Consider the following 12,290-nt stretch of genomic DNA (forward strand, 5'->3'; position numbering starts at 1 on the left):
ACCTCCAGGCCATGGTCAAAAACTACACCCACCCCCCCATCGCTACACTCTGCTACCTCGGGGCGACTGGTTGCCCCGTCACTCTGAAGCCCGACACGGTCACAGCTCTTCTCTGTCCTGGCTCTGCAGTGGTGGAACGAACTGCCCACTGACGTCAGAACAGCAGAATCGCTGCCCATCTTCCGCCACAGGCTCAAAACTAATCTCTTCAAGAAGTACTACCACTCCTCCCTCTTAAGCACTTATTGTATTTTTAGTTTGCTATTCTTGCACTTTTCAGCACTAGATTATGCTCTTAGTACATGGCTTTTCCTATGTTAAGTGCAATTATTGTAAGTCACTTTGGATACAAGTGTCAGCCAAATGACTGTAATGTAATGTGATGTAGTATAATGACTCACTGGCCAGGCTTCCGTTCTTGCTGATGGGACACTCGCTCCATGGCAGCGGGGACTGGAAGGACTGGAAGAAGTAGAATATGCTCCAGCCGATGATGACATTGTAGTAGAGCCCCACGAAGCCGCACACCTGCAGACACAAACAACTTGGAGGCCAACTGTTCATGTCCACACCAGGAAGACACATCAACCTCTGGGTTTCTGGGGGGATTCTGTACTGTATACATGACGGCATTTACCGTTTTACTGTGTTTACTGTTTTAAGTTTGTTTTTACTTATGTTTTTACTGTGGGTATTGTTTTAGTGGTTTACTGTTTATCGTTGTACTGGTACTGTCTTGTTGTGTTTTAGTGTTCTGCGGTTATTTGTGGGTCTTATTTTATCTGCTTTTACTTTGAATTTCCCCATTGGAGATTAGTAAAATACTATTGTATTGTATTGGAATAAAAACAGTCAGATCAAGAAAAAATGCACTGCACTTATATAGCGCCTTTCTACCTAACGAACAAAGCACTTTACAATGGTCTCTCATTCACACACACATAACAATGGTGGCAGCTACCATGCAAAGAGCTAGCCTGCTCATTGGGAGCAATTTGGCATTCAGTGTCTTGCCCAAAGACACTTCGACATTAGACAGGTCTCACAGTAGCAGCCGGGATTCGAACAGTCAACCTTGCGGTCACTGGATGACCCGCTCTACCACCTGAGCCACAGCTGCCCTTCATACTGTATATCACTATCAATACCACTATCAATATCAAGATGTCCCTCTCCATATATGGAGATACACAGGAGGGACATTTCACAGTATGTAAATGAAGCACTGCCTTGTGTTCCTGTCAATCTCCGTGACTGCCATGGCAACCGGGACAAACAAGGTCGGCAGACCCGTGAATTATTGACGTGCGCTCTTTCAGACCGTTTCCACGGTGATCTCCTAAGAGGTATTTATAGCCTCTCCAGGCTTGGTCACGTGAGCCATCTAAAGAGGGGCGAGAGGGCTGGCATACTGTACGCACACACCCCCATCAGACCCCCATCAGCCATCACCAACCACCATACAACTACACCCCCATCACACATCACCACCACCATACACACACCTCCATCAGATATCACCACCACCATACACACACACACCCCCATGACATCACCACCACCATACAACCACACCCACATCACACATCACCACCACCACCCTACACACACAACCCCATCAGCCATCACCACCACCATACAACCACACCCCCATCACACATCACCACCATCATACACACACACACCCATGACATCACCACTACCATATACACACACCCCCATGACATCACCACCACCATACACACACACCCCCATCAGCCATCATAACCACCATACACACACACACACCACCGTCAGACATCACCACCACCACCCCTCTCCTCCTCCTCTCTCTTCCACCTCACTCCTCCTCCTCTCCCCCACTTCTCTCCTCTATCTCTCTCCTCCACCTCTATCATCCTCCTCTCTCCTCTACTTCTCTCCTCTACCTCTCTCTTGCACCTCTCTCCACCTCTCTCTCCTCTCTCTCTCTTTTCCATCTCTCTCCTCCACCTCTGTCCTCCCCCTCACTCCTCCTCCTCTCTCCTCTCCTCCTCTCTGCTCCATCTCTCCTCACCTGTCTCCTCCACCTCTATCCTCCCCCTCACTCCTCCTCCTCCCTCCTCCTCTCTGCTCCATCTCTCCTCACCTCTCTCCTCCACTTCTCTCTCAAGACAGGCTACAGTGGTGTGTGAAGAAGAGGCAGTGGAGCGATGGTTGATTTAATTCCACATCTCCTTACCTTGTTTATACTGTACTTCGTTTTACATCTACGTGACTACAGACTATATTTAGGTCTGTATCATCAACAGCGATAGGCAAGATCTGTTACTCAATAACAATCTGTTTGTGACGGTTCGGTGTGGGACCCAGGCGCAACAGGAATGGAGGAGGCAAGGAACGGTTAAAGCCCGGAGGGGCGATTTAATAAGGTAACACAAAGGGGGAGCCACAAAAAGGGATTGCCACAAAAATATAATGGGAGAAATAGGAGCCACCAAACTGCCACTAAATAATAAGATGTTCTTAGCTCAAGGGAGCCGGAGGGATACGGAGGTGGAGCAGGGTGAGGGCTCTGCTGGCTGGTACAACTCAGCAGAGGGGGTCCGGGATACACATGTGGGTTATGGTAAGATCTGGCGATGAATGGAGAGTAGACCAGGATCTTGTAGGGGTTGAAGGTGATTGCAGAACGAGGGACAGGTGTGGTGATGATGAATTGGAAACCGGTGAGCAGAGCCGCGCCCACGTCACCGTCGGAGACGAGCGCGCCGTTCTTGATGTTGCGCACGGGCCGATGTGCTGGGCACGTCGGGATCCGATTCGCTGTCACCGGAGTGGGAGGAGACTGCCGAGTCCGCAGAGCTGGCAGGAGACGGGGAACGCCCGGTAGTGAGGGGAAACTCCGGAGAGCCAGAGCGTCGCATGCCTGGCCCGAGGCGACGTGCGGTAGAGCGCGTAGGACGCCCCGAGCGCGCAGCGGGCCCAGAGGGGAGAGAGGGAGACGGTTGTGGAGGCGAGGGCATGCAGGCCGTAACAGGACCCCCCCCCCGAGGGGAGCCACCTGGCGACCGACAGGGGGCGTCAGGATGGGCCCGGTAGAAGTCCCGGAGGAGAGACGGGTCCATGATGAGCTGCCTGGAGATCCAGCTGCACTCCTCGGGGCCGTACCCCTCCCAATCCGCCAGGTATTGGAACCCCCGACCCCGGCGGCGCACCTTCAGCAGTCGCCGAACCGTCCACTGGGGATGCCCATCGACCATCTGGGGAGGCGGAGGAGCTGGGGCAGAAGGCATGAGGGGGCTCGAGGAGACAGGTTTGATCTTGGAGACGTGAAAGACAGGGTGTACCCGCATGGAAGCATGGAGCTTGAGACGTACTGCAGCTGAGCGGAAGATCAGCGGTGGAGAGGTAGACTCGTTGACCGGGCCGGTACGCCGGAGCAGGAGTGCGGCGGCGGTTGGCCCCGCGGCAGGAGCGCTCGTTGGAGCGGAGCAGGGCCCTGCGGACCTCCCTCCATACACGGCGACAGCGGCGGAGGTGGGCCTGGACGGAGGGGACGGAGGCCTCCGATTCCTGGAGAGAGAACAGCGGGGGCTGGTACCCGAGGGACGACTCGAATGGAGACCTGCCAGTGGCAGCCCTTGTCAGGGCATTGAGGGAGTATTCGACCCAGGGAAGGTCCTTGCTCCAGGAGGTGGGTTGGAGGGCCGACACACAGCGGAGAGCGGACTCCAGGCTCTGGTTGGCCCGTTCGGCCTGGCCGTTGGTCTGCGGGTGGTAGCCAGAGGAGAGGCTGATGGTGGCGCCTATCTCCCTGCAGAAGGCCCTCCAGACCTGGGAGGTGAATTGAGGCCCACGGTCTGAGACAATGTCCCTGGGGAGACCGTGGAGCCGGTAGACGTGCTGGACGATGAGCTCGGCTGTCTCCGCAGAGGACGGGAGCTTGGGGAGCGCCACCAGGTGGACCGCCTTGGAGAACCGGTCCACCACGGTGAGGATGACCGTGTTGCCCCTGGAGGGGGGAAGACCGGTGATGAAGTCCAGGGCGATGTGGGACCAGGGACGGCTGGGGACCGGGGGAGGACGCAGGAGGCCAGCCGGGGGCTGGTGGGACGCCTTGCTGCGGGAGCAGACGGGACAGGCGACAACAAACTCCCGGACGTCGGACCTCATGGAAGGCCACCAGAACCGTCGGCTCAGGAAGGAGAGGGTGCGGTGAACCCCGGGATGACACGCAAACCGGCTGGCATGGCCCCACTGGAGCACCCGGGACCGGACCAAGTCAGGCACGAAGAGCCGGCGAGGAGGGACGTTGGCCGGACTGGGTTGGGCGCGTTGGGCCTGCCTCACCACCAGGGCTTAAAAACGAAATTATTTTTCAATCGGTTCGCTCCGAGCAGAACCAGAATATTTAACGTTTCCGTTCTCGTGTTCCGCCACCAACATAGCGTTCTTGAACCGGTTAAGAACGAAAAATAACGTTCCGTTCACCGTTCCGGGGGTGTTAGCCTATTAACACTAGCAGCGCCAAGCATTTGAAACTTACCAGCATAGCTGGGGGGTGGGTCAAATGCCCCCGCAGTCTTTAGAATGGGAGGCTGTTATTGACACACAATGGCCGCTAGATGGCGCTCGTGTGTGTGTTTGTGACACCGGCTTGGGCTACAAATAGATACACCTGTCTAGAAATAAGATGGTCGTGTCTGGGACTACGTTTTCCCAAGCCCTATTATCAAATAGAAAGCATATCACTGATAACACTTGAAAAATAAGAACACATTGGCGCAATATTATGTAGGACTATTCACCTATTGAGCAATTTATGGATAGATTTATGGATGAATTCTATGTTTACTCAGGCCCGGTCGGATTTCTGGCTAAGCCGCTGGGGTAGGCTTGTGTTGCAGTTTTATTTTCGGAATTTGAGCTGAAAGGCATTTTTCTTAACATGTATTATGATATATAGATATATATTATACTAAATAAATATATAATATTTGGGCGGGTTTTTATCGCATTGGGGGGATTTGGAGCACTCGTTGGGGCTGCAGCACCAATCTGGCAATCCGGCTTGTTTACATCCGGACGTGAAGTATGTAGCAACATTCTGTTGAGGGCAGTAATAGTTGCATCGACACTGCTGGAAAGAAGAAGTGATTGAATACATTTTCCACATGTTTGTTGTATTCTATTTGACATGTTCCTTTGCCTCATTTAGCACCAGCTGCAACAATCTCCTCCAAATCCGTTCTCTCCGTTAGCAGGGCTAACGTTGCACTCAGTAGCTTGTGCTTATTAGCTAGGTTTGGTAAACAGCTTGTGCAGTGGAGGGGTTCTTTTGGGGGAATTATTGGATTATGCCAGCTAACGTTAGTTCCCAAACTTGTTTGATAACTATTCGATGCAGTCTGCCAGGCTAGTGCCTGTCGCCGTTATGAATGAGACAGCCCCACTTTAGAGACGGCCCCAGCTTTTGTTAGCTTTTAACTTCAAATTAAAGTTTTTGTCTTTTGGGGCAAACTCTTAAAATAATATAATACGGCATGCATAGCTAGCGAGAGATATGCCCCCGCATCATTTTACAACCTGTATTGTTCGACTTTGCAACTGCTTGCTTGCTAGCTAGCTTAGCTAGCCTAACGTTGGGTGTATGAAGCTGGATAGTGGCCATGATTGCACCACCCTCATCCCACGATGGAGGCTATCAACTGGGCTTGGGACTTTGCCTCTCATCGCTAATGGTAGGTAACGTTAGCTAGCTCAAACGTAGTTTTTTATTAGGCTATTATTAGCCTATCCAACCTATGTTATGTAGTTGTAGGTGCTGCTGTATGGGTGGGGTTGGTATTTGCAGAGGGCTACAAACACAGCGTGACACATGAGCACAGTTTTCTATGCAATATAAAGGCTACTGAAAAATAAATTGACTCCAACAATAATCTGATTCAGTTAACACTTTATTTTTGAATAAGTGGCTCTTGTGGCTTAGAATAAGTGTCTGCAAGTGCAATGGGAAAATATCGACTATTCTAGTAGGCTAGAGTTTGTCCATGTTGCACAATAAAATTCAGGTATTGCTTAGCCTATATTCACATTTACTGTAGCTTTCTCAATGGGTCAAGACAATATACAATGTAAACATTTACTCAGTACAATAAATATCACAGCCAAGAATAGATGTGAAAGTTGTGATCAAGATGCATTGGACTTGGCCTTATAGATCTTTCAAACCTTTATTTATGCTCGAGAGGCACTGAGGTTGCCCTCATTTACAGTGACGACGAGCGATCTTGCACCCAGTCACTGCAAAACTGTCAGCTAGCAGTCTAAAACTGTCAGCTAGCAGTATATAACTGTCAGCTAGCAGTCTAAAACTGTCAGCTAGCAGTCTAAAACTGGCAGCTAGCAGCCTAGCCTATTTGCAAAACTGCTGCAAACGTGTCACCTACCATCCTAGGCTATTTGCATGTCAATGTAGGCTCATTGAGAATTCTGTGAATGGTGGGGGTTGTAGTGAGCCTGCCCACTGACTGTGCAAAACGTTGGGTTAGTGGACGAGTGTGCCTGACAAATGTGAAATTAGCAGAATCGTATTGTCTAACTCAGTAGTGGCGACCGCCCATGACTGTTGCTCTCGATGTAATTTTGTGTGTGGAAAAACGAGACAGTGCCAGTTTCCAGTGCAATGTTGTTGTTTTTTTGTTGTTGTTTTAGGCTTAGCCTAGCCTAGCCTAATGTGTGGCTGAACAGCCAGTCAACCCCGTTGTGATTTCAGATTATTTTCAATCTCACGCACCGTTCCTTCATGGATCACGAGGGTAGCCTACCTACACCGAAACCAATTCAATTGGGTGATAAGTGATATATATTATAGTGATATAAAAACATACATGTTCCAATAAAATGCCACATCAGATGCCACAAAGTAAACATCATCTCATCACTTAGGAGAGTTGGCTGAAATAAAAGGTTGCTCCCTGTCCTTTGACATTTGCTACCAGCAAACAGACAGCTAGGCCTATTTGCATGTCAATGTAAACCAGTGGGGGTTGGGGAGGGCTACAACGTATGGCTTGGTTAGGGCATGCTGTGGCTGAGGAGATAGATGAGATCATGGAGGACTTCAGCATCCAAGAGAAGGTTGTGGCAGCCACAGTTGACAATGCCTCCAACATGGATGTTGCTATAAAGAAGCTCCACCTTGTCAAATTTGGGTGTATATATATATAAATGAAATAGCATAGAAAAGTTAGTTAAAATAGCCAAATTCATCTATAATCAAAGCCTAAAATACAATTATGTAAAATACATTTTTTAGTAAATTGTTGTTTTTCACTTTACTTTCCCCAAATGTAATACTGGGATGTAATAATAATGAATAATGACTACACACCACATAAACCTTCATGGAATATCTGGAAATAAAAAGACCAAGGAAACAGGTTCTCTTTCTCCAAACGTATCATTTACTTGTAATTTTTCACTGGAATGAACAAACAAACAATGGACTTGTTACTCCATAAATTAATAAAATCAATAAATAAACCATCTCATGAGTGTATCAAGCTATGAACAAGATATCTGATAGCAAAGCCGGTGGTCTTGAACGCATCTCAGCAGAACCAACTAGGATGGAAACTGGCGTGGATAACGTGGCTGGTGTGTGCTTCTCTTTTCTGAAAAATACAAAACAGAGAAACAACATTAATGATAAATTAGATTTATAAAGCGCTTTTCAATACACCCAAGGACGCTTTACAAGAACAGAGAAGACCAATGAGACAAAACAACAGGCAGGACTAACAACACAGGGTAAGCTAACCGAGTAGGTAAACTGGCCAACTAAGGCCTGGGCCTGGGCACGCGCGCGCACACACACACACACACACACACACACACACACACACACACACACACACACACACACACACACATACTCTAGTAGAGCACTGGCAAAACAGACATTCACTGGCAAATTAAACATGCATTGTTGGATAGAAAGATGTATATTTTGCAGGACGTAAATCATTAGGCCTACTTTAGATTTGGTTTTGACTGAAACAAGAAGTCGGCGCACTTTGGAGAAGCACAGCCGCGCCTAGGCCGGATTCATAGTCGACGCAAACTACATAAGCAAACTACATAAGCAAGGCCACGCAAGATGTAGTGCGCACCAATGATGTTTCCATGACGACGGCTGTAAACAGGAGTAGACCGGCTTGAGATGTAAACAAGACGTAAACATGGAGATGTTACAACGCCTGTTGCTCATAGCACTAGTGCTTATTTATGTCTCTTGTCCTCTTATTTCGGTTATTAAAGTTATAATATTTCAGTTATTCAGTCCCTCATCACCTTTGCGCTAGCTCGATAGCTAGCTCGCACTCCACTGGAGAGTCAAGTAAACAAACAGTGCGCCCCACAATGCACAGCGCATCTGACTACGGGGTCTTTTTAGGTCAAACATCCGAGAACGGGCAGTTTCACACAACTGGAGCGCCCTAGAAATCGGTTGCGACCCATGGATGTAGGTTGTGACCGCTCTGAAAACACCCCTTCAGGAGGGTCTCGGAGTGGCTGTTTTAGTGCACACTTGTCTGCGATTGTTGTGTTCACACAGGCCCATACAGAGCGCTCTCGGGCCCAAAGCTCGTTTGGTGCGCACAAAACTATATGTGTGAAACCACCCTAAGTTACTCCCTTTACGCACAAATATAATGAGCGGATATTTATTCTTGATAAGTTCATGAGGTAACTTACAGTAGGATTGATCATTTTGTGTGCATAAACAGTGGCTAAGCATAAAACATAAACACACAGAGCTAGCTAACATACAGTGCTAACATAAACAGTGCTAGCTAACATAAGCAGTCGGCAACATTACAGTAACGTCAACATTACGGGTAAGAATGGGCTAACGTTAGCGAAGCTAGCCAAACTTACATCATCGACGAGATCCAAATTGTTGTCACGTCTCCAAATCCCCCAAGCTCCTCTTCTGATGAGCTGGACTCAAAGACAGCCTCTAAAACCTCAGCACATCTCCTGTTTTTTGTTTGTTTGCTCATTTTATCTCCTCCGGTAGCCTAAGTTCATTCAGGTAACGTGCCGGCTTCAAAACATCCTCCCTAGTTGTTTGCAAACCACATGGCCCAGGTTTATCCAATGGGGGGCTCGCTTGATAGAAAGTGGTGAATAATGTGGATGGTCATTGGTTTATTATGTCTGAGACTGATAGACAGCTGAATCCATGGGGAAAGCTCCAACCAATGGATTCAGAGAAGGCGGCGTATGATGCCTTCAGGAACCAATCATAAACGCTGTAAATCTCAAGACACGAAACAGACCTTATACACAAAACAACGGTGTAAAATTATGTATATGATTTCTGTGCGTGTTGATAAGGCGGAAAAATCTATAAAAACGTACGACGCCGCGCCACCGCGGGCGCAGACTCCAGAGGGATAAAGCACAGTTCTTTTTACTCACACCAATGCTCCTATATAATTATAATTATATTATACTCCCAGTTATATTATATATTTGCTTTGTCCAGATTGCCAGTTGAACAAAAACGATCCAAGTGCCAAGTGCAACATTGTAACATATTATTCCCTGAACCAATGCAAACGGTCTAGAGGGTTGAATAGCCTGCACCCCTAGTAATTTTGCATTCATTCAATAGCCTACATAAGCATTCACATCCATAAACATAAGGCTGTGTTTTCAAGACATTCACAGCATTTCAAAATTCAACATTTGCATCATAGACTATTGAGTGCTATTCGTTTGAAGACATTTGACCTGTGTTGAGCTGATAGCATACGTTTTGAGATTAAACATAGTTTTATCTAAATGAGCCATTGTGTGAGTGTAACCTTTTGCATTCATTGTTGAAGTCACATATAGTCTACCACAAAAATATTATTGCTGTGCACATTCTTATATCCATATGTAAGGATGAATTATTCATTCAACCTTGATTCCTATTAAAAAAAAAACATATTGATGAACCTAGGCGACATCTGCTGGGAGAAAGTAGCATTGCAGCCTTAAAGTCAGGTAAAAAAAGATGGCTGACCGGCTTTTAGCCAGAATACACTAAAAAAATGACCAAACTACCTTTTCCTGGTGGGATTTCGAAGTTTCAAAAACACTGACACGTAAAACGCACATATCTAGGAAAAGTCATGAAAGCAGGGCGCTGTAACTTGAACGGTTGCAGAGAATTATTTTTTAATGTAGTTGCATGGGTCACCTTGACCCACCCTCAGCTATTCTAGTGTTAAGACTCTATAGGCCTACAGTATTTCTTGTACAAATATTTTCTTGTACTGTTGCTGCAAGCTATTTTATTCTGCGCCTGTAGGCCTATTGTTTGTTTTTATTTCGTTTTGTAATGTTTTATGTTATTTATAAATAATTAGTCACCTCATTCATTCATCTGCACAATCCCTATTGTTTATGCTGCGTTCCTTTTGTATGGGAGCTCCGGATTTGGCGCCTATACGCGTAATACGTAGCCTATCGTCTGACATCCGTCTTTAATATTATAGTAATTTAACTTATGCTATTCAATGATCAGGGTTGCATGGCACATTGTCACTAAAGTGTGCTCATATTAATTAATGTAGCCTAATCATTTGGTTTGTGAAAGTCAAGACGTGACAGAAATCTGTGCAACAATAGGCATATGACTAGATTCCAAGAGGCGCGCTCGCTTTCACAGCCTAATTGCCGAGTTGAACTCTGAAGGAGGCAGACCATAAAATTCGCAAAACATAGGTGTATGCATACTAGTGTACATCCAAGCAACTGTACTCCGTGTTTTAAATAGCCAAACCATACTTGGAGCGAGATGCGCAACGAGTGGAAATTGGCTTCCGCTGAATGTTGGTTATAAAGATAGAGGAACTTTATTGCAGACACGCAGGTCCATATAAAACATTATATTTGCACAGTAGGCAGGTCCATATAAAACATTATATTTGCACAGTAGGCTATTATTTCTTTCACTTTATTATTTGCATCATTCTTTGTTGACCAATGTTGGAATTAATTTGCCTTCGAACGTTATTGCCCTCTCCGACATCCGCGGTCTTTATGTGAAATCTAGTTTTAGCCTACTGAAACATTACAGGCTATAGGCAAGCCTAGTCTTCTTCAATTAAACAAAATAAATCACATTGATATCTTTGCTAAGTAATAAGCTGTAAGGACAGGCTGAACTACTGTTTTGCACTGGAAAACAAAGGAGAGTGTGTGACAGCCCTGCGCAACTGCGGTCAAGCCAGCCTTCAATTCGGAAATACAAGTCATGTGGGCCACAGCCAATTCCCCTTTGCGCAAACATTAGCGTCATTACAGTAAATCGTTTTTTCTCTTGGAAGGATTTATCACCGTCTCATTCACCGACAAGTAGTGAAGTCAAATAACGATGGTTTGATTGAAGAAGTGAAAGGCGGTTGTGGTGTGGCATTTCAAAATAAAGGACCTCTAAATTGTCATAACTATATTTCCTTAATATTCAGATTAGAAATAAAAGGAAATCGCCCATAATACCGCACCTACTCCAATCCAGAGAGCTAGCAGACCACCCCTGGCTCAGGGTATATCCCAGTGATTTTCAGGACATTCTGATGTGGCATTTCAAAATAAAGGCTCTCTAAACTGTTCTACACAACCTACTGTTTCCTGCAATTTCAGGTTAGGATTAAAAGGAGACCGCCCATAATGCATCAACACTTCCACTTCAGAGTACTTGTAGACCACCTCAGGGTGTCACCCAGTGATCCTCAGGACATTCTGATGTGACATTTCAAAATAAAGGCCTTCTAAACTGTCCTATATGACCTACTGTTTCCTGCAATTTCAGATTAGGATTAAAGGGAGACCGCATATAATGCATCAACACTTCTACTTTACAGTACTGGTAGACCACCTCAGGGTGTCACCCAGTGATTTTCAGGACATTCTGATGTGGCATTTAAAAATAAAGGCCCTCTAAACTGTCCTATACGACCTACTGTTTCCTGCAATTTCAGATTAGGATTAAAAGGAGGCCGCCCATAATGCATCAACACTTCCACTTCACAGTACTAGTAGACCACCTCAGGGTGTCACCCAGTGATTTTCAGGACATTCTGATGTGGCATTTAAAAATAAAGGCTCTCTAAACTGTCCTATACAACCTACCGTTTCCTGCAAATTCAGATTAGGATTCAAAGGAGACCGCCCATAATGCATCAACACTTCCACTTCAAAGTACTAGTAGACCACCTCAGGGTGTCACCCAGTTATTTTCAGGA

At 46.5% G+C, this 12,290-nt stretch overlaps 1 protein-coding gene across 1 annotated transcript in view; it reads right to left on the reverse strand.

The window, feature by feature from the left end:
• The window catches only part of LOC311315391 (sodium-dependent neutral amino acid transporter SLC6A17-like), a gene marked incomplete at both ends in the record, with an annotated part of 99,128 nt that overhangs the window by 25,405 nt on the left and 61,433 nt on the right, over positions 1–12,290 (reverse strand). Inside the window, one exon of the mRNA XM_084446061.1 lies at positions 402–528. Coding sequence (XP_084302187.1) covers positions 402–528 — 127 coding nt within the window. The remainder of the gene's footprint in view (positions 1–401; positions 529–12,290) is intronic.

The sequence above is a fragment of the Borostomias antarcticus genome, assembly GCF_949987555.1.
Source record: "Borostomias antarcticus genome assembly, chromosome: 11".
NCBI lineage: Eukaryota > Metazoa > Chordata > Actinopteri > Stomiiformes > Stomiidae > Borostomias > Borostomias antarcticus.